The 23,445-nt window shown below is 41.4% G+C and overlaps 1 protein-coding gene across 6 annotated transcripts in view; it reads right to left on the bottom strand.

Annotated features, from left to right (window-relative positions):
- LOC128893435 (hemicentin-2-like) overlaps positions 1-23,445 on the bottom strand; it is a 287,387-nt gene that overhangs the window by 41,376 nt on the left and 222,566 nt on the right. For all 6 annotated transcript variants that reach the window (XM_054154348.1, XM_054154350.1, XM_054154352.1 and 3 more), the window contains exons 3-5: positions 12,437-12,569; positions 4,328-4,539; positions 1,662-1,778 (exon numbers count right to left, since the gene is read on the bottom strand). In XM_054154348.1, coding sequence (XP_054010323.1) covers positions 1,662-1,778; positions 4,328-4,539; positions 12,437-12,569 — 462 coding nt within the window. The remainder of the gene's footprint in view (positions 1-1,661; positions 1,779-4,327; positions 4,540-12,436; positions 12,570-23,445) is intronic.

The following is a 23,445-nucleotide window of genomic DNA, read 5'->3' as shown; positions in this document are numbered from 1 at the left end:
GTTCATTATTTCGAATTTTTCCAAACAAAAAATTGCAGAAAAATGCACTGACTATTAGTGACAGCTAAATTGACAGACAAATCAAACGGTATAAAATATCATAGAAATACACAAGCAAAAAATGATAAGCTCCTTTTCAATTTTCCGGGTTGCTATGTAATTTTTGTTCACGACTGGAAAACGCCTGGGATTTATATCCCCGCGTGCGTTTATAAATCTTCATTGGGCGCATATATTGCACTTCAAAGGGGCTGAGAACGCAAATGGAGGAGACGTAAGATCCGGGTAAGTAGATCCGGTACAAGTAAGTATCCGGGACTATTAAATTTTCATTTTAATCATACTCCCCGCTCCCGAAGCGATCAACTTCCGGGGTGCTCCGTTGATGGGAATTTTTCTTGCGCGAAATGCACAACCATGCGCGAATTCATCGGTGGAATGTAAACATGAAATTTGGTGTGGTGGAAAGTTCTGAAAGGGAACAAAAATTACAGGGGGAGTTGGAATAAATGATTGAACACTGTGTGTTGGGGTTGTAATAATCTCTATAGTAGCTATAGATTAAGTGGATCGCGTGTTTTTAACTGTATATTAGAGTGAAATTCAGTGGTGGAATTTTGATGAAATTTTTTTTATCGTATATTCAATTAAAAATTCTTTATTATTTAGCTAGACAAATCTCAAGCAACCACGATTTAAATGCATGTCTCTGGTATCCGAGAATTCTCACAGGTGAACGAAGTGGCGAAATTTCGTTTCAGAAACGTAGTACGTAAATAAGGAGGAGGCCTCCAGGTGGTCGTAAGATACGCGTAGAAATATACGACGCGGTCGACATTTTTTTTTTCCTTTATTAGATTAATCAATTTGAAACTCAGCCTCTTGGCATGAATTTCACTTTGAGAGAGATACCGCCGCTCGTAATCTCACGCGGCCCTCTTAAAAAAAAAGAGAGAGATAGACAGAGGAGTGGTGGGGGAAGGAGGCGAAGAAAAGGGAAGCTTTTTCGCATGCAAATCCGAAGAGATATAGGGTTACCGCTTTAAAACGCGCAGCTAATAAACTCCAGGCTGGAGGAGAGATAGAGGAAGGAGGGGCGGAGGGCGGAAGAGAGAGGGCAAGGAGACAGAAAATGTGAACGGGAAGCGACAGAAACGAAAATTTGAAGAATCTCTGAGATGAGAGGACGCGCTTCTGAGAGAGTGCACAGGGCACCTTTGTGCTGGAGCTTCCAGCAGCTCCAAATCTTTTCTTCGAACAAGTAAACTGCCAATCCTGGCGCGTCTGGTATCTGGTGTCAAAGAGCCAAACTCTGCGAGGGGTAGACAGGGACAGTACAAAGGGAGATTGAACAAAAGGGGGATAGTTAGTTACTGGTTGGAAATATTATATAGTTAAAACGAGGCGTTTTCTGTTAACCTTTTTATAGTTTAATGTAGCGATTATTACAATCTTATATGTCCTAGTACAAGGTAAGAAAGGAATCAAAGGAATGAATGCAGCAGAAGTGAACGGAAGGTGTGCAGCGATAAAGTAAAGAGAAACGCGAAAATCGAGGTGGCGCATAAGAAGAAGGAACGTTCGAAAATCGGGGGTGGAGCGGAGTCAGTTAAATAGAACGAGAGGGTAACAAACAGAGTAAGTAAAATGCGAGTACTTACCACCAGCAGCGACGCATGTAATATTGAGAGACGCACCCTCGGTGTAAGGGCCAAGCTTGTAGTAGGGAATATGAGTCTTTCCATCTTCGTCCAATATGCTGAGCTGCTCTGGGGGTACTGTAATAATTTCAGATAATTAGATCGCCTGAACTTCGATGTTTCTATCACTAATGGGCTCCTACCATTTTTCAATTATAGAAATATATTTTTTTGTCAAGCTGCGTCTGTAATATATAACACGTTTCACAAACTTCCGATAATACACGAAACATATAATTCAATAACAATTTAATTATTATATAACAATTCTGCTAATATTATTGACGTGCAATTTTCTTATGCAACACAGAAAAATGTCATGTCTGCTCCCTTTTCTTAACAGGTTTGGTAGCATTGCTATAGAACGTGTTACGTACTGCAGAGACAGCTTAACCACATTGTTTTCAGGAACTACGAGCTTTTGCGAGGGTGGAAAAGGGGGTGGTTGGCACTCCGTGGCGAATCAATTTGCACGACGATGAATTACCACCACGGTGTGTCGTCCGCCAGACACTTTGGCTGGTACTCTTATCTGGCTGGTCGTTACCAACCCCACGGTGCACTTAAGGAGCGGCGACGCTTACGATATGCAAATTGTTTTCAAACCAGACGCGCGAAATTGAAACCGACTCGGACGACGGTGTTTCCCTTGGCTGGCGGAGCGATTAGATCTCCACCGAGATGAATCTGTTGTTCGATCCGAGCACCTGGGACTGTTCGTTGAATTTTTCCTTATTTGAGTAATCGAACTTACGTGAAATTTAAATACAAATGGAATTGGAATGTTATTTGAATGTCCGAGTAGGGAATCGAATATTTTGTTCAATGTTTGAATAATTATTTGTATTTTTATTTCATTCGTAGCGTGGAATGGATCGTGAGACGAGTACGAAATTTACGAGTAGAGAATTTTAATTATTGATCATTGCTAGTAATTAATGATAATTAATGATATAATTATTATTAGGAGAAATCTCGGAATTGAAAACACTCAGGAACTGTTGTACGAATTAAAAAAAGAATTACAGAACGTTTCAACGTTCAGTTTCCCCGGAGCCAATTAATTAAAGCACCAGAAGAAATCGAAACGACGTCGAGCGATCAAACGCAGATTCAGTTCCGCGAGACGGAATTCAGTAATCGATATCGCCGAGATCGGTGCGCCAATCCGAAGGCGCTGGTCGAAATTGCTAGTCTAATTTCGGATTTCCCGTGATTTCCAGCGACTTTGAGATAGGGGATCCTCTTAATTGTCGTTTGCTGAACCGTGGATCCGAGTCAAGATCGGACCCACTCTCTCTTTGTTCGAAGCTAATCGAGGAAAGGCTCGATCGATTTCAAGAAAATCGACGAGAGCCAGGAGGGAAGGGCGAAAGAGACAGGAAACTGGGGAAAAGGAAACAGGGTGGTGGAACAAGAACGATAGCGGATGAGAGTGCTGAACATCGACGCTAAAGAAATAAGAAGAAAAGATTGTTGAACCAGACGGTAAAAGCTTGAAGGAAAGATAAACGAATGGAAAATATATTCTTTGAAATTGTCGTGAGGAATCAGAAGGAACATGTGAGAAGGATGTTTTCATTTTTAAGGACGCAGAGTATGAAGACTATTTATAGAAACTATGCTTTTTGTATTGCGTTCAAGAATTGATAAAGTGATTACTATTTCCAACACCAGTATTAGTTAACTGTCATTTTTCTAATTGAATAATTCTTATACGATATTTGAACTCGTATACTATATGTGAAAAATTTTCCGAAGGATTGAAAGCTGGTTGAAAGTAAGCGTGCAAGAATAAAACTGTTTTATCCTACTTACTACTTTCCTTTCTATCTTTGTATAATCGTCCACGGTTTCCGTGTAGGTGTGTAGAAAGAGGAAGTAGCTGGGAAAGCGAATCAGAGTAAATAAAAGATTCGCGTAAAGTAAATGGCCCCGGGGGATCCATGAAGACAGGTGGATAAAGATAAGAAACATTCGTTTAAAATAAAGGAGAGATAAAACGGTACGAACGGAAAAATAAAAACTAGCATCAAAGTGAAGGACGGGAGAGAAACAGACATCACTACGAAAATTAAAGATCTCTATTCTTGGAAGCAGCGAAGATGTTGGAATTAAAGAGTAGCAATAAATGGGACGAAAGATTATGTGGAAAAGGGATCAGAGGATAACCGACTGAGGACAAATTTTAAATATTACATTGCGGCGTCAAGAAAACGTAATGGATCCAGAAAGTCGAAACGGGAGAACGGGAAGATTAATGGAGAATGAAACAGACGGACACGAGGGACGAACGAAGTGCGCATTCAGTCTACGATACACGGAGAAAAGGATCAAAAGACTTTTGTTAAAAGAGTAGTACAAATAGACTACTGAAGAACGTAGGAGGTTGCTGAAGGCAAACGGTGGTGAATTAGAAGAAAATAGGGCATGTTGGAAACAGATAGAGTTACAGAATTTTTTTAGAGTAACAAGTGTTCAGGGGTGGTAAAACTTGCTTCATTAAAGCAGGATACTATTTTAATTTAATTTTACAAGAGTACGTTTTAGAATTAAATAACGTAGTAAGTAAAAGTCTAGTAGGCGAAGAAAATTTGAAGAGGGGGTGAGATCTGTTGAATACTCACTGATCACTGTGAGATTGACTTTGCTGTTCGTGGTCGGCGACTGCTTGAAATCGACCCTGCATCTGTAAACGGCGGCGTCGGTCTCACGAACGTTCTGGAGGGTGAGATTCGCGGAGTGCTCGTCGACTTTGCAGAAGGCACGTTTGTTGAGGCTCTCATCCTGCCAGTGTTTTCCTTGTGCCAGGATATTATTTCGTCCCCTCATGTCGAAACTGCAAACATTCGGTGTGGCGTGTGTAGCGGCGACGTAGAAAGACAGGGCACGAAGGACGGGCGGGAGTGCGGGTGTGGGCGAACGACAAATTTCGGAGCTGGCAACGGGAACGATACTCGCGGCGGTCACGATTGAAACGGTTTTCGAAGCCCCGACGAGAATAAATAATAGCGATGGTGGTTTGTTGGTAACCGGTGGACATTATCGACGTCACGGCTCGCGTTATGGTCGACCATATTTCTTGGGGTGGGTGTCTTGGCAAATTTGGAAGGTTTTCTGAAGGGAAATTTAATATAAAGGGGAAGTTAATATGTAAATGATGTGAAGTATATATAATTTTTTGTTCTTACCGAATGTGTACTGTACATAGTATAGCGAGTAGGAAGCACAGGAAATGTCGGAAAGCAACGTCTTTATTACGTTGGACAATTTCAAATGTTCATTGGGATGTTTAGAGTAGCTTGGAGCTAGAAATAGCGGAGACACGTCCTGTTTTAATATCACCTCGTTGATGTCAATAAAGTAGATTCTTGCTCTCGTTTAAATTCACGGGGAAGTTTATTAGCTACACTTGTAAACATTTTGAGAGCTTTAGTGGATTCTCTGAGTGTAATATCGCGACGCGAAGAAAGAAAACGGGACTCGAAACGCGTTTCTATGTTGGTTTCGTTGAGCCAACCGAGCTCGGAGTAGCTTTTCTGCTTTCTTCTGTCGCAGGAGTCACGTCGAGTTTGGAGAGTTTAAAGAGACCTCGAGTCGTTGTCAATGCTTGACGTTTTTATTGCGACACTACACGAGTCTAAAATTGGTTCTTGCCTTATTTCGTGAATTTTCTAACTATGAATTTAATTAAATTTATGCACGAGATTTTATTTAATTTTGGTAGAAATAGGTAAATTCACAAAAAAAAAAAATAAATTGTTGAATTGAATCATTAGGAAAGTAACTCGTTCAACAGCGAGGAGATTGCAAGGAAAACATTTTTAAACTACTTCGCAGATGTTGCATGCAATTCAGTGCACTTAGTGAATGCATTTAAAAGTCACGTAAAATTATCGCGTCATGAAACGGTGGTAATAACGAATGGACAGATATTAAAAAAAAACAGTGGAAATGGGTTTACGCGAAATCGCATAAATCTTTCCCTTACTTCTTATTACGAAGGTGACTCATAATCGTAATCTCGGAAACATAAGTTGCCTCGTGTTATCACTAATCACTTCGTGCCTAGTCCCACTTAGTCATGACAAGTCAGCGATCGTGACAAATTGTAAATTATTTTGAGATTAATTAAATGATTAAACGGTGGAAACGTCGAATCGATAGCGGAGAAAGAAGTCGCGAGCACTTTGCATTTTTTTTTTTTTACTACATTTCACTTATAAATTCATAGATTAATGAATATTCAAGTTTGCATAAATCACTTAAGTATTTGGATCCTATAAATTGCGCGATCATTTGACTTGTATTCGAGTACTTCTAAAATGTATTAAAGTACATAAAAATAGCCTTGCTCTTCACTTGCATCTATTCGAAAATTAAAATATCCAAGCAACGACGCAGTCCTGAAAGATGGAAGAAATATAAACAAAAATTTATTTCCCGATACGATCGGTTCGAAAGTTTTCCCCAGCATAAAGCAACAAGCCCACACCAGCCCGTTGCTTTCGCATTGATAAATCGTGTAACGTTCCGAAGTGTTCCACGTTCTACTTGGGAAAGCATACAAAACATTTCATATTGACTTCGAGCGAAACTCCGTTGCGGAACGATCAATTGAAAAATGCTCGCCGGTTATCAAGGAAAAAGCAAAGAGTCACGCGAAATTCTTGAGCCACTTTACCATCTAATATCTGGCTTTTACGCGAACGGTACTTTTATTACGGCACCCGCCCCCGGTCGCAATAGCGACGGGGATCTAACTAAATTTATGGAGTATCGATGGCGCAAGAGCTTTCTTAAAGAGATCAAAGCACCATCTACCCCTCTAAAGGAATTTCTCCAACGAGTTATTTACATTTTCCGCGTCTCTCTCCATCTCTCTCCACTCCGTTGCTATTCGCTCGCGACGACGACGACGCTATAAATACGCATGATCGAATTTTCCACAGGAGCCGATACCTTCGCTTTTCTCTTTTCAGAAGTGATTATCGATTGACGAACGAGCCTACGGGTAATTCACAATTTCGGATCTTTTAGGAGTGGAAGACGCAATGGAGACAAAAATTTCGAGACTACTTCTTCGGGAGTAAAGTGCGTTTCGGGAATCTCTTGAAATTTAATTATTGAAAGAAATCTAGTATTGGTATTTTTATTTTTGGCAATCCTAAAGATCTTCGTGTAGCACGTTCAAGTGGAATGAAGTTGGCATAACCATTTGATTCACATACGAATAAGTATTCAATTCATATTTCAATAACATTCTATTTTCAACACGGGATACCCTTAAGCTCGGTGCAATTCATACACCAGCTCGCTGGAAAGAGAAACTGCGAGGAGGGAACCGCCGAGAAGAAAATGGACCAATTGGAGAGACGTAGTCTTTCTGGGGAGAATGATATCGTCGTGGAAAATCGCGAAACAAGACAGAGGGTCGTTATGAATAATATCGTTGCTGAGTGTTGTTAACTCCTTTGGAATATAATGGTACGCAGCAGGGTTTTCAATTGAAATTGAGATCGTATGCTGTCGTAGTGCATTAGGGCTGTCGGTTACTTAGGTTCATTGTATTTAGGAGTATTGTAGTTTTCCAGTTTTTGATTACGAGGGTAAGGATATTTTCCTAGAAACACAATTTGACGAAAACACAAGACATGTCAGCTTCTTGTATACATAGTTGCACAATTGGTATATAGTTGATATATACCATAGATATATTGATATATACATATAGTCGACGGTATGATGGATGGTATAGTTGTTGGTTCTGTAATTTTATAATCCTAGCGATATCTCACTACCTTTCCATCTTCATCCATTTACCCATCTTCCACTGTCTTGTATCCACAATCTGCACACTCCGTCAAACGTCATTTCACCCCATAAACATATTTTCCCCCACCATGAAAACCTCACAGCCCGTTGCAAACCACCCTCGTCTATCGCCACGAAGAAAACCTTAACAAAGAAATAAACAAACTTGCCAAATACTCCCAAGTTCGCCACTAAACAAGTCCCCGAGTTTAAAACGCTACCCGAGACTCATTGTCGTAACTCGGTATCCCTTTGCCTATCGGAGTTTCCACGATCACCTTCCCTCCCCTGTGGCTCTAAAGAGGGAGGGAAATAAAAAGCCCCGAGCGGAAATATGAGTCGGTTCTTTATTCCGTTTCGTACACAACCGCGAGAATATAAAAATCCTCGCGCCGAGCTTAGAAAAGTCGAGCGTGTTACTCGCCGAGAAATAAACTCCGGCTTAAAGCTAAAACGCGGAAAGCGCGCGCGCGAGTTTTCATTTTAATAAAACTATGGATTGTAGAGTTGCGCCTGGGAGCGTGATGGACGTATTACTTACATGCAGGGAGCACGGTAATATCGCGACCATAATTCTCCTGTCGCGATTTCCGCGCCAAGAATGCGCGGGGCTGGCTCTTTGGGGATCGAAGCGCCACGGGGACGATGGAATGGGGGGCAGCAATTCATTTTATGGACGTTTAACCCTAGTCGTTGGCAAGAACACTGCGACTAAAGCCACGAACATTTATGAAATTAAACGTTGCCGATGCGTGTATATAGGGTGTTCCATCACGAAACGTCGCGGGACGAGATTGCTATGTTAGAGCGGAATATGCGCGGTGGTAGATAAAGTATCAGGTTCTGGTTTTGTCCTAAAATGCAAGATGACATTGGATGGAAATTTAATATAGTTGGGAGAATTGTAATTTCTATTTTTCTCGTGAAAGGTGTTGGGTTAAGGTATTGTTAAATTATTGGAGTGTTGTTAGTATAGTTTCTATAATACTTGGTATAATTGGTAATACATTTATATTTCTATGTTTCGTCTACGCTTTGCTCTATTTCGCACAACTGTGCGTCGGGTCCATCGTTCATAATTCCACTGTTCCAGCTCGCATTTACACATATCTCATTTACCGCGAAAGAATACGCTGACATATTACTCTCAGTTTATCGCTTCGTACGAAACAAAGTGACTGTACAGTGCCGGGTATTATACATTGTGTCCAGCACCGTGCTGAATCCCATTGACCCACCGTGCACACGTACAACAGGGACACGTCACAGGTATCCGCGCGGTTGGTTTACCGTTGCTAATAAATCCACTCATTTGACAACTATGTTGTCGCGGAGTTCTCGACGAGCTCGTTGAATTCTCTGCGACGTGAGCATCTACTGACTGGGATCGATGCCACCATTAATCAATTCGGTGTTAGATTAACCCCTTATGAACCAAATTGTATCTTATTTCTGGAGAAAATCTAAAATAGGACATAGTACATGTTTTTGATTATAAATCTAAATAAATATCAATTTTCATTTGGATGCAATCTGGAATGGGAAATCGCACAAGAAAATTGTTTATTTGTCGAATATTAATTGCCGATGATCCATTTTGAATACATCTAAGAAACAGAATTCCTTAATGGAATCTGCCCTGGCAGTTTACTCTGGATTCAGTCTTTGGATCGTCCAAAAAGAGAAGTTGAGAGGCGATATCGAGGTCGAACGGTTCCGATGGCGCGAATTACGATTCCCCTACTCGATTATCCGCGTCCAGGCAGGTGTTAGCGCCTTTTTCGCCTTATTTCGCGAACGAATCGGCCGCGAGCGAGAAGGGGGTTTGCGAGGGACTAACGCCTCGGGGCTGGTTCACTGAAACCGGTCCTTGGAGGACGTTTTCGCGCTCCTGCAACGATCGTTCCTCTCTACGAGGCTGCGACACGTTGCGCGAACGGGTTTCCTTCGTTCCACTCTCTACGGGGATTTCCCGACCGACGGGAGTGGATTTGCGGGCGAGAATCGACTTTCTTTTAACATGTCTCGACCTCTCCAGAAACGTAAATCCTCAGTTTTTATGGAAACGGGAAAGACGGTGGAAAATTGCCGCGTGAAAGTGGGACTGGTTCACCCGCGACAGTTTACGAGTCTATTAGATGGCAATACAGGGTATTTGGGAAGTAGATGGGGCCGAACTTTGGGGACGTGTTTATTTTACTCGTTGTTGGAAACAGTGGAGGGGTGCTGGCACGGATTTTTAAAGTTCTGAGATGTGAATAGTGGTCTGATGGAAAGTCTTCTTTTGGATTTAATTTTGAACAGATGTACACGAGTGCAGAGTTCTCGAAAATCAAATCTTTTCGCGCTGCTTCTACCTTCATTGATTCATGCCAGCTTTATCGCTTCGTGTTTAATATTTTTTAGTGCTTGAATTTATGCATGAAAATCGGAAATTGTCAATTTGGACGACGCTACTTGTTAGTTTAGTGTGTTCCAGAATAGTTGCCTAGGTGATTTGTATACTGTCCGTGTCTAACCATCTCTTAACACGTGACTGCCATGTCATGCATATATGTATGACACTAATATTTCGGCCACTGTCGCGTCATATTTTGAGTCGTGACGTACAAATGCGAATAATGGTACCTGCAAGCCTAACTGGTGCTTGAATATTTAATCTCTATGGATAGTTCTACTCGAATTGGTCCAAACGAAACAAATTTCATTTGTACTTATTTATATTTCAAGCCTTCTGTGCCCCAGAACAACAATAGTTTCCATAAACTTTTGGAATGAACCAAATATATTCCATTCGATAATAACCACTTAGTTCTATCATTTCCTTCGTTAATATTTTTTCAATTTACAATTGTTCATGCTTAAACACAAAATAGCGAATGGAATTCACGGGAAGGCTTGAATTACCCAGCGTTTAAACGGAACTGAAGTAGGTGTACGATTTTGAATTCCGTTTGCCGTGGAATTCCAGGCGCCTCGGATATCATAAATCCTAGAGGTGTGTTGTCTGTTACATCTGGATCGGGTAAAGTAGTCTCTTTTAGTGAATAATTTAAGCGGCGTAATAGGTGGTAGTTAGCGCGGGAATAAATCGCGGACGTGATGCATGCGAAGGAGAATGTACCCGACGAGCATTGCGCACGAAGAAAAATAGGAGACTTTGTTAGAAACGGAATAAGATTAACAAAAAGAATAGAAGCTCTTGATCAGACGGGATCCTTTTGTTTAAAGATTTAAATTTATGTGGCACGGGGCGGTAGCGGTTGATGGAAGAAAAATGTGCACACACGTGGCCAACCATCGTCCGTGAAAAAGATTGGGGCTTTTTCTCTCGCGGGCCATTCCAACGTTGAATCGATCCCTCTTGTACTACAAGTCGAGGGATTTTGTCCGTATTGAAATATGCTAGAGTTTATGGAAAAAGAGGGGAGGGCAGGAGGGTGACGCGAGAAATTTCAAAAATATCGTTTAATTTTAACCAGATCTTTTTGATAATTTAAAAGCAATATCCACTGGAATCATCAGGAATAATGGTGTCCCATCCCCTCAACTCGTGCAAATGGTTTCCGAGTCGATAAAAGAATGCAAACTAGCGTGTAATTTGACGTAAAGGGAAGAAAAATGCAAAGAGCACAGTCTGACTGTGGCTTTGTCAAGAGAGGAATGTTTCGCATGTGTTACAACTCGGTAGGTTCCCTCTGTCTTGCAATGGGAACACGACTCGCAGAAAATGCAGACATTTTCCCCATGTCAAAGTGTGCGCGTCGGTAAAAATGGTACGCACCTAGTGGAAATTCTTTTTTTTTTTTTTTATGTATCAGTGAATTTTGCGAAATTTTAATTATCTTTTTGAAAAATGACGCGCGGAACAGCGTGATGTTATAACGATGTTGTTTACGCAACACGGACCAACTTCGTCGTGGAAACTTTAATTAAACGTAACCAGGAGTTTATGCAGAGATTTAAAAATTCAGAATGGTTTATACGGTGACGGTGAATCGATTAAAAATGTAATTTTCTTTCCTTTTGCCTCCATTTTATCCACCGACCATTTTTGCTTTCTTTCTCGAACCGTACAATTTTAATATTTTAAATTATTGTGTATGCGCGTGTGTACACATATTATGTATATGTATATATTGACCTGGAGAGAGAGAGAGAGGGGGGGGGCAACGTTTGATACGAAATTTTCAAAGATCAGAAACAACGTTAGAGAAACTCATTACTCGCGCGAAACTTAATCTGAATCTCTATCACGGGGCTAAAGTGAAACAATGTGGAAACCATGGAGGACAGATAATGACGAGTAGACACGGAGAATATAATACAAACAAGGAGGAAATTGGCAACATTTCAGAAGTAAAACTCGCCGGCTGGAAAATGAATTTATGGGCAGGAATGCCTCGAGAAAGTGGATTGTCCGCAATGCAGCTTTCATGCCAGACATTTCGGAGTAACAATCTGAACTGTTTCAATTTTTCATTATTGCTTCAACACAACTTCGATCGTCATATGAAAATAATGCCTAATGTCCATTTCATTTTATATTAGAAAAATCAAAATGTTCATTATAATTACAGAAATTGCAGCATTTCTTAGAAATACAATGAGTCGAATATGTGACAAATTACGTTATCTTTAATCTAATGGGAAATCTTATACGGAAAGTAAGACCAAAAATTTTTGTTCTTAAGGTGATGAAATTTTATTTTTTATAAGTCTACATTGAAGCATCAATAAAATTTCAAAGTAAAATATCAAGTAGAAAGACACGGAATCCTTTCGTTCCAATATGTTCAATTGTACCTCACTTCCTTCTATCCTTTAATTTTCATTTTTATTCCAAACGGACGGTCTGCTAGGCGAGAATGATTTAGAATCCACAATACGATGGATATAAGGAATGCAAGAGTGGAGCTTACCTGTATATCGGTGCGTCTACCTCCTCCTTGTACCAAATAACTAGATGTAGCTTGTCTCTAGCGACCGACGGTTCCACTTCGCACGGTAACTGAGCAATTCCACCTGCCACTGCCTGCACATATGTCGTCTTCCCTGTAATGACAAAGACGAGCCGTGAGTCAGGTATATTATATAACAAGAAACGGTGGACAGAGTTTGCATCAAATGATCTGTTTCAACCATCGAAAAGAAACCGTACCAATCTTTTCTCTCGCGGATAGAAATCATACTTTAGGAGACGATGATAATAATCGGGAGTGAAAAGTAATTTTTTATCGCGTTTCTCTAACTCAGAGCAATATAAAGATTATCATTGTTAATAATTGACACATAATTCACCTAATCCTTTAATTTTGGGGAAACGTTTAGTAATCGCCACGAAATAAATTTGTCCGATTGCACGCGAGGGTTACGTCAAATATTAATTTTCATTACACATTCGTCTAACCGCGTTGATTCACGAGCAGCGATACCAGCGGCCATTACAGAGTTAAAAAAGAAAGTGTAATTAGGGGCATTAATCAAACGTAATTGTAGCAATTAACCGGGCCGCTTTAAAGTCTTCGACCTCTCTATGTCGCGTGGCGAATGCATAATTTTCCTTAATTATTAAACTACGGACAAATAGAAGCTGAACGTAACGCTAGGCAGACGGTTTGGTATTTCTAATGTTAAATTTAAAAAACTCCGGGAAGCAGTCGCTTCCAAAAAGCATGTCTTCCAAAGATTAATTAGGATCGTCTTGGCTAAGACGATCATACCAGCAGTGATAATTCGAGGAACATCGTGTTTCAAAGGCGTTACTCGAACCATCCATTCGCGATCTTCTCGTTTGAAGGATAAGTAGACGCGTCGTGGTCTGTAATTGATTGAGCGCAATAGTAGCCGATTAATCGACCATTCTCGCTCGTCACCGACTCAGGATCCGTCACTGTCACCGATCCCTTGGCAAATTGGATACCCAGTCTGAGAAAATTGTCTTCCGAGTCGTTCTGGATCGTTCTATCAGGCGAAAACGGAAACCACCGTCGACGCGTCGTTTCGTTTTCCGCGCGATCGCGAGAGCCACGCGAACGGATACCTCGCGCATTAAAATCCAGTTTGCATATTCATAAGGGAAGCCACGCACTTGAACAAGTTGACGACTCAACGAGCCCTGAAGAACAGACACGCGTGTACGAGCCACGTTGCGGTTTCGTTAACGATGCAAATCAATGTTGACATGAAGCTGTTTCAGAAAAGAATGCAATTGGTTAGACAGGTGGTGTCAAAACTGATGTTACTGGGGAGTGGTGTACGAATCAGCGCTGTAGATAATAGTTTTAACAGTTTGAGTGAGGAAATATTTTTGTTTTAGTATGTTTGATGCACACGCCCCAAACGCGTTAACCTAAAGCAGTACGAATGGCATCGTGCTTGGGCTCATTTTCACCGCGAAAACCTCAGGTATCTATTGAAAACGGCTTTACAGAAATTAAAAGAAAAATAAACTGAATATTTAATTCAAATCAACGATGTATACCATTTAATTCTACGATGAAAAATTCGATCAGTTGACGAAATGATGCCATATTTATCACGCTCACCTATCTCGCTATAATCCTCTCGGACAATACGAAGTTATCGATAAACGCGTCGCGAGGTAAAGTTTCACCCACGCGCATTGGCGATTTTCCACGGCGTAACAAACGGGGTATTGTTCCCTTTGTTCCCAGCGCGAGAACGTAATACAGCCGAAACGATTTTTCACGCTCAGGACGGGTAAATTAAAATCATCAGCCGCATAAAACCGTCCGCCTGGTGTACACTCGGTGACTCTTCGATTTCTCCGCGGCACGAAGTGACGGCAGTCGAAAACATTTGTCGCTGCGGCCCTTTGATTCGACGCCGGAGCCAACGAACGTACGGCGTTTTCATCGAAATGTTAAATGGGTCGTAAGTCGTGACGCTGCCGTTTTCAATATTCCGAATATTGTCCATGTCAATAATTAATGCGCCGTTAATTAATTGCTCTTCTGTTTCGCGCCGCCAACGAGCCAAATTTACATGGAGGGCGAGTCGTTGCCCGCTGGAAATCGCACGTTCCATCGAACCTTTCCAGAAAAAGTGTAGCTCAAAAAAGTATTCTTTATATGTACTTTACATCCTGACCTAAGTAAAACAGAGGCGTTGATGTTTTTTAAAAATTCAATCCTCTTGAGTCGTTTCGATAATTATAAGCTCACGTTGTATAGAATACAATCAAATCGGTAGCGGCTGATTAAGCATTAATTGCTGGAACCAGAGTAATCGCGTTTATTAATGCATAAATCCTTCGTCGAGGTTCATGTCGATTATACGAGCGATCAACGTGGAAACCGGTTACACGGTATCGTTGCACGGACGCCAATTAACGCGTGTTTTTCTTGCATTATTGCGGATTTGCATGGAGGAACATATTCAATAGGTTGTTCGTATCTTTTCTCGTAAACAGTTCAAGAAAAGGTAACTGAAGTTAAGGATGGATTCATGGATTCAGTACATAATTTTGTGTGAATGGTTCCTATTTGTAGGTTGAAGTATAAAGAAAATTTGAAGGTCAGCTTTCCTTTTCTTAATGACAAATTAAAGAAATAATTCACTATATATTTTTGAATTTATATTGGACAATATCTCACGTGACAGTACTTTTGCTATTCTCACTTAAATGGAACTCATATTCAATGCAATACAAATTCAAACACAGCACGAATATGAATTCGCGCCGTATGATATGTTACGCGAATTCATGATCAAATTTCGAAACGAGTGATTCAATCAGGGAAGCTTGCTCGTGACAAAATAATTGAAAACCACCCAATGCGTATTGCAATGCATTTGATTTATCGATGCTTCGTTTATACGCATTAAGTCATCTTCGAAGTTAGCAGGAATCCAAATAAACTAATAATTTAAATCAACAATGCAAACATACCGAAATGATCACAATCACTCTTGCAAGCGATTCCAACTTATCACAAATAAAACAAGACTGAAGAGATCAAACTTCTGTATTTTGTAGTACAACCATTTTCGAAACAAGTTTCGAGAGAATATCGGGGAAGCATTTTTTTTTTCGAAATCGCACAAACGAATGTCTGTTTCAAGGACGACGAAACTAATAAAAATCGATGTCGTCCCGACAGAGTGGGTTGCATCATGTCATGGATATTGTTGCCAGAAAACCGGCACGAAATGGAATTTTTATTTTTGCGTTGTTTGGCGATCCATCGATACCAGCGGCCGCGCTTCGTGCATTTGAATATATGATTGGCAAATTTTTTTCCTCCTCATGTTTGTTCGTTACACTCACCACTGTAGCCCCCCTACCTCCATCGATTTTGTTTCTCATTCGATGCGTCGTTCTCGTTGCGTGAAACTATCCTCGATCAATCTTCTTTTTTTTTCGCTTGAAGGAAAGCGTGAAAATCAGGAAAATCATGGCAAAGAATTCGACCGAATGTGGAAGGGGAGAAATGAGAAGAGTGGAACTTGCGACCATTGGTTACTATGCGACTCGAAAATGTAGCAAGTAAAATTTTGATGAAAGTGACTTTTTCAATTTATATACAAAATTTTAATTCGACAAAAAAAAATATTGAAAGTAAAGTTCATATTTTAATAATCAGTGTAAAATATATTCCTGTTTAGATTCCATGTCTCTATGTACGTGTTCGGATTTTATTTTGCGTATGGATCCCCGATCTACTCACGAGTCTCAAATTAATCCGCTTCAGAAATAAAATATACAGACTCCTGGAAAAAAGCAATTAATTTTAATTAATTTCCGAGAGAGACAATTTCATTCGACCCCAGTCGTCTCTCAATATTAAAAATATTCTGAAAAATAAAAAAAAAAAAACCTCATACACACCGAAACGATACAAAAACAGAGACAACCCCTTCACCTTCAGACACGGAGCACAAAGCGCCCAGAATAAGGGGGGGGGGGCGGCGGCGGCGTAACGGCGAAACAGAGAAATTAGAGAAAATAACCACGAGCCATGAAACGCGAGAGAAGCGTAAACGAGATGGACGAAAATGGACGTGAGAAAAATAAACGAACGCAGAGAGAAACGAACGAGAGAGAATAGTGGGGGCGGGGGGGGGTTGAGATTTTTATAAAAAGCAAGGATTAGATTTACCAAACAGGGTCGAGCCCCGCGCGTAGGAAATGAAAGGAGAACGAAATGGAAGTGGGCAGTAAAATTCACTTAGCGCATCGGGGGGGTTGAAAAGAGAACTAAATGAAAATGGCTGTTTGCGGTAGTAAAAGCGGCTGAAAGTTGCCGCAAACAATGCTAGGGAGCATTTAAAACAGGCTTTCGCCAGTTTTCGGGAAGAGGAACAGTGGCGGGGAGGGGAGGGGTTGGGAGAGGGGGGGGGGGGGCAGCACGTGGCTGGTAGAAAGGTAGCAGCGGCTGTCGTGATTTTCAGAAGACCACTGACGCTTTTTTTTCCACTGATCGTGAAAGCGCTGACATTCGTGGAAAAGCAGCTTTCGAGGGGGTGGAGTGGAGATAGAGGGGCGGGGGAAAGTTCATCGAAATCCCTACGAACGGTTATTGAAAACCGGTTGCCCATTATTCTCTGCGACTCCTGATCCCTTTCTGGAAGTTCGTTACACCGTGCGTTTCGTTTCGTCTGGTTTTAAACAACGATTGATCAACAATGCCCCTTGTTTCTGACTAGTTGTTTCATCTACCGCCCATGAGGAACGAACGTGGAATCGTAGTCGAAGGACTAATTATGCGGCCACTTAAGAATGTAAAAATTGTGGTATTGTTGAAGGTTTGAGGGTTTCCAGGTTGGATAATGGTATTTGTTTGTTCGGAAAGTTTGATAGTCTTTGTTATTAGGTATTATTGACGTATTTTTTACAAAAAAGCGAGGTCACATCGATGCTAATGATTGAGGTATAGGTAGATGGAGAGTATGGTAATTTAGTTTGTGAAAAGATAGTTCAGTTAGAGTCGTAGAAATTGCAACACTCGATTTTGGGATACTGAATGAAGGTACAGTGAGGAGGTGAGATGTGCAGTTTGTCGAATAAGTAAATACGTTGCTAGTACGGCACACTAAATTGTATCACTGTAATAAATTCTATCTTCTTCCGTGCAAACGAAATTTTTAACGCACAGACTCGCGAGTATTAAAACGTCATCTTTTGAAACGGACCCGAAATTCTGAAGCAACATTCTCTCGTCTCTGTTCAGACATATCGTTTCCATTTTCTACCGCGCGGCATCCACGACTGTGCCACACGCATACTTCCACAGGGAACAATCTTTTCGCTCCCGTCCTTTGAGCCTTTCCACGATTCGCGTCTCGCGTTTCGCGATATATTACATTCCGTGTTGGAACACTTCCAATCGCAGCCACTTCTTCCGTGACGTCGAAATCCCGACGTGCACTGGTCGGAAATCCCAGCGAGCCGACTAAAATACTAATCTCGCCATTTGTAATTCCACGTGGAGGTTCTCTAAATTAGACTACCTTCCTAGTAAATTGTGAAATTTGTACAATGTACATACATTGTTTATATTTCCACTTGTCATAAATTCATAAACATCGGTAATCTATTTAAATTCTATATAATACACATAGTATATTTATCGTATTTAATAAATTTTGAAGTTGCAGTAATCACTTCTTATTTAATTTAATAAAAGCATTAACTTCGCCAAAAAATAAGTGAAACTCCAAAATGAACGAAATACTTAAAATTGTTCGCCTCTTAGCCATTGATCAGCACTCGAAGTTCGAAAGAAAACTTTTGTCCAGCTTTAAGAGGGATTTCCACGAGCAGGGAAATGCGACGTCGCGGCGCTTGGCGCGATGGGATTCGAAAACCGAGGGAATCGTCCGGCAAATATTTGCGCGGCCATAAGCCGCGTCTTAATTCACTCGGATGTTGTTCGACGTCGACTAATTACGGTATGTTTGTTTCCGACGGGATCGTGATCCACAGTAGCCGGCCCGGGCGTCCATTAACGGTCTAAAATTGAAATCACGCGCACGGGCTGTGTGTATTTATGGCGGCATAACTAATACTTGAGCAACGCCTCGGCCTACCCCTCCGCCGAATCTTAATCCACTTTGCATTAATCGATGTCGATCGATCGTACCGGCGGTGTAACGTTCTAAGTGCGACGGCGGTTCCGTGAAAATTTTATGCAAACGCTCGACTCGAAGCTTAATGCCTTCATTTGCCGTCGGCGCGGTCGCAAAGTGCCGCTTCTTACTAATTTGCTGAGTCAATAAGTTGGGGGGGGGGGGGGAATGGAGCACGCCAAGTCAGAAGGAATATTTGCGATTGGACACAATCGCTTTTGGAAGGTAACGAATCGCTGCAGGGGATATTCTAGGAATTTTATGGGAATTATTGGGAATATTTTGTCTTGTGACGGAAAAAGAAAAGATATTTTGTGACACGCGTTCGAAGCACCTTCTCTTGTGATGTGTGCATAGCTTTTCTTTTTGGGATGCATTCAATGCCTTTCATTTTGGAATGGATCCAAAACCTACTCTTCTTGTGACACTCATCTAGTCCATTTGCGACATTCATCTAGTCTTTTCATATCCGACCATCCAACGATTACAAATGCCCCAAGCTCATCACACATCGCCCGTGCACAAAAGTCTTTGAAAACTCTTTGAAAAGTTTTGGTAGTGTTCCGTTTGGAAGCGTCGGTGGTTGAAATTGTGGCGAACTTGTTGCTGTTGTTGCGCTGCTCTACTTTCCACCGATCTCTTTTCCGCTGCCTCAACACCCCTCTCTCTTTCTGCGGTTTCTCGATATAATTATGCCGCGGTTTCTATATAACGTACCATGTTACATGTTACATGTTAACATGCGTTTGGTTACCGCCACGGTTCACGGTGAACAGACGTATGAAAAGCAGCTTTTCAGTGTTTTCTGAAACGCGCGGTTGAAAAAAGCGCGCGGAAAGAAAATTCTAGCCAGTGGTTAAATGTACACGATAATTAGTACCGTTTCCGTGAAATTGTCCTCGGAGAGAGAAAAAGGAAACAAACAAAAAAAAAAAAGACATTTCTTTACAGTGAAATATTCTTTTGTTGGTTTGTCCATGCAGTTCATTATGTTAAGGGAGAAACTCGCGCATAAACTATTCACTCTTTTGAGTAGAGCTTAATACCTTCATTAGGAATTAATTTCAAGCAAACGAATTCTGGCTCTTTCTTCTACACATTATTTATGTATAAATAAAAAATTGTATTCAAAGTCCAGTTCGAAGAAACAATCTTCCTAGTCTCCTCAAATGCGAATAAACTAAGGAATAATAAATTACAATAATGTTATGAACGATTAAAAATGCCCATTGGCTGTAAATAGCCCAAAAGTAGCGAAGAAAGAACGAGCCTGTGGGATTCCAACTGGTGTAGCATGAAAAATACCACCATCGGAGTACCAAGGGGGAAACTGAGTCCTTAGGGACGCTTGGTGAAATCTTTTCCAAGTTGTCGAGCTACACGTAGGTTATCAAAACCCTCGCAAGGCACTGCACTGGTCTATCTTCGAGCAATTGTTCGCACCCTCGATTCACATCTACTCAGACGTCCTCCTTCCCGTAGGATCCAACAAAGTACAGCGAATCCACTTTAACATTAATGTATGAAATATAAAATAATATCTAGATATTAACCATATGCTACCTAACCCCCAATATAGAATAATTATAAATGATAAAATTAATCCAACTTCATAATAAAAATAAAAATGTATTAAATATAAAAATATAAAAATTACTAATAAAACTGAAATACTTCCACATATACACCAAGCACTAACCATCCAACACATACCAACATTCGAAGGTCCAGAACGAATTAATCCTGCAAGTCGAGGGGTACCCCCGCCACTTATCTCAAAATCGATCCTCTCTCGGTCTCTCCCGCTCGACGTCGTTTTTCAGCCAGCTCGCGCGACGCTCATCGTCCTCTCCAGGGACTCGTCTCGCCGTGCGCGAATAAAGTTCGTCGAATCCGATCCCTTTCTCCAGCGGGCACGTCTGGTCGACGTGAGGAGCGCGGGCGGGAAATTTTTCGCGTCTCCAAATGGGGCGAAACAACGGGGACTCCCCTAGAGAAGGCTGAAAGTCTCGATGCCAGACCGTCGCTCCCGAGGGAACATTCTCTCGGCAGAAGCCGCACACGACTTACTTACAAGTGCTCATACATATGTATCCCATCAACATGCATATAACATCCGAGTAATTAATGTATGGCTGCCTCCTCGTCGTCCTCTCCTCGTCTTCGTCCCTCCGCTTCGGACCTCCTCCCACCTAAGAGAGGAGGGTTTGGAGTCATCTCCGCGGGAGCACTTCTCCCCCTCCTCTTCAACCCTATTTCTCACCCTCGTTTTTTTTCCGGTTTCCTGCGTTCATCCTTTTGTTCTCACCTCTCCACCTGCGTCGACTCTTCGGTTGAATCAGACCACCGCGTGTTCGGTTTTATTAAATTTCAGAGACCGGTTCCGCGAATCGTGATTCAGGAGTTCTGGTCTGTTCCGTCCCCCAGGCGTTAATGACTGCGAGGTGGAACGAATTTTTGGATGGAGGCAGACAAATTGTGGGAATGGCTTGCGGTGGGTGTTCGGTACCAATAATTGAGAGGAAGTTAGGATTAGGGTGGTTTAACCTGTTTAACTTTAAGCTTTTTGAAACAAACCAATCTTTGACTTGCTAATGACCCTATGAAGTGGTTGGTGCAACTATAAACAAGTTTTTTTTTGGTTCTGTCTGCTGGTTCTAGCAAACTTGACGAGCGTGCAATGTGTATTACGATGCAACTTGTAATCGCAGATATGACATTCCAGTTAAGCCCGGGCGTTCGGTTAATATCGTATAAAAGCGATCCCGTGTTCGCGCATCCGTTGATTTATGGTTTGACGAGGTGATCGCGCGAGAACAACGAGTTTCGGGCAGCGGCCATTGCGGAAATAAAAATTGTTATTGGACAGCTTTCTCGATGAATGCGCGCCTCGAAACGCGTCGAACTGGAGCGAAAGCTCGTCAATTTGGTTACTGCTGAAGACTGTTAACGATGAACGTTGTTGCTTGCAATTTTGACACCGTGTAGAATTTCGTATTTTTTTTTTTTTTTGCACTCTCAGACCTTTGTTTGGCGTGAATTGTTTACAATTCTCAGGTCTATATCTAATCCTGGGCTTTATTTATGAATATTCATACATGAAGTAGTTTAAGGGAAAAGAGTCCAGAAACATCAAGGGCCGAAGAATGCTGTACTCCAGGAAGATCGATCAACTCTAAAGGAAGAATGATTAAACTCCAATTAGATGACTTGATTTATTATTCCCAAAGATTTTTTATACCTTTTCAGTAATTTTCTTTCCCTCATTGATAAATGAGTGGGGTTCTTCTTCTTATGATTTATCACATTTTAACTGCTCCTAATGGAAAATTCAAATATTTTTTTTATTTCGTGCTATTAACCCTTGAAGTTTGACAAATTATATATCATTTCAATCTAAATTTTTCCCTCCATACTTTTTCCCGTTAAAATATCGTTGCACCAAAATTGACAGTATGAAAACAAATTTTATTTTCCTAAAATGTAGGAACCAAAATAACTTATTGCAAACAAAAATATTGAAATTTCCATAACATACTGGGGAGTTCAGGAAGTTTATTTATAAAAACTGAAGCTTTTATTTATAGTGATCGTTTTTATCTTGGGCTCTCTGAATTTACCCTTGCTAGAATCAATTCGAGAAGAAATGCTTAAATAAATACCAGAATAAACTCCAAAATAAATACAAACATAATTAATGAAAGCTTTCCCAAGATTAACTGCATCGTTTCAATATTTCTAAAAATATAATTGCACAAGCTGACGCGTCTCATGGCGCACCAGTCATCACTCATGACCGATTTTCCGTGAAATCGTGATCGCTAAAGGTGCGATCTTCCGCCCGTACGACTACTTATTCACGAAACGACGGGCGGGACAGGAACACGACTGACGTCTCGCTAAAATATTATCGTCGTAAAAGTGACAGCGAGCTGCACCGTCGCTCCTAGTAATCCTCGAATGTTTTATGCGTCGCCGCCGAGGACAGCCCCGACGCGGCGCGATGAACAGAAGACGCCCGGAGTATCTGTTCCATTTTTCCCTGACGGGCGTTCTTTTTGCAAACGCGTCAGTGCCGTTGCTCGTCCGTTATTGATTATCCCCCCAGCGTGTATGATCCTCTCTACCTGATCCCTTTCCACCTATAAATATGTTTACCTTGAAACATCCCCTGGGAGAATCCTTCCAGACTGAAGCTGGAGAGGCTCTCGAACGATCACGTGCTAAAATTTCATGCATTTACATTGGGAGATTCAACAGAGTCAAACGAGTTATTTTTTAGGGGTAGTAAGTATACTTAGGTTTAGATAGCTCTAAGATAGGTAGTTTTAAGCTCATACTCACAGAGCCCCCCTCCCCCCTAAAAAGGGTAACTACAGTTACCCAAACCAATTTCCCAATTCACCCCTAAAATCATTTTACCATCCAAAACGACAATCTTCCCTCTCCAACAAATATATAAGAAAAACTTGTCCCCCACGGCGACGTGTCATTATCCCTGGAAAAATTCGTGCGTCCAGAGTGTCATCAAAGGGAGAGGAGATCAGAAGGACGTCGAGGAACAGAAAATGGAAAGGGAAAGGGAACAAGGAGCATCCACTCGTCAAAGTGCGCGTTGTCTCATTGACGTAATGTCATCGTGCCCCGGGGACGCGATCTCACGCTGGATTAATCTTCAGATGATGTCTCGTTGCACTCCTCGTCGCGCACTTTGAGTCGATAGGCACGCCGCGGATTATACCACCCCTTCCACCCTCTTGCCATTGCGAAAGGAGTTCTGCCGTTTCCATTAATTACACGCGCAGCTAGGAAAATGGGAGGGGATGAGACACGCAGA

This window comes from Hylaeus anthracinus, unplaced genomic scaffold (assembly GCF_026225885.1).
Source record: "Hylaeus anthracinus isolate JK02 unplaced genomic scaffold, UHH_iyHylAnth1.0_haploid 3, whole genome shotgun sequence".
Taxonomy (NCBI): Eukaryota; Metazoa; Arthropoda; class Insecta; order Hymenoptera; family Colletidae; genus Hylaeus; species Hylaeus anthracinus.
Note: the sequence above shows the minus strand (reverse complement) of the source record. Positions and strands in the feature narration are given on the sequence as shown.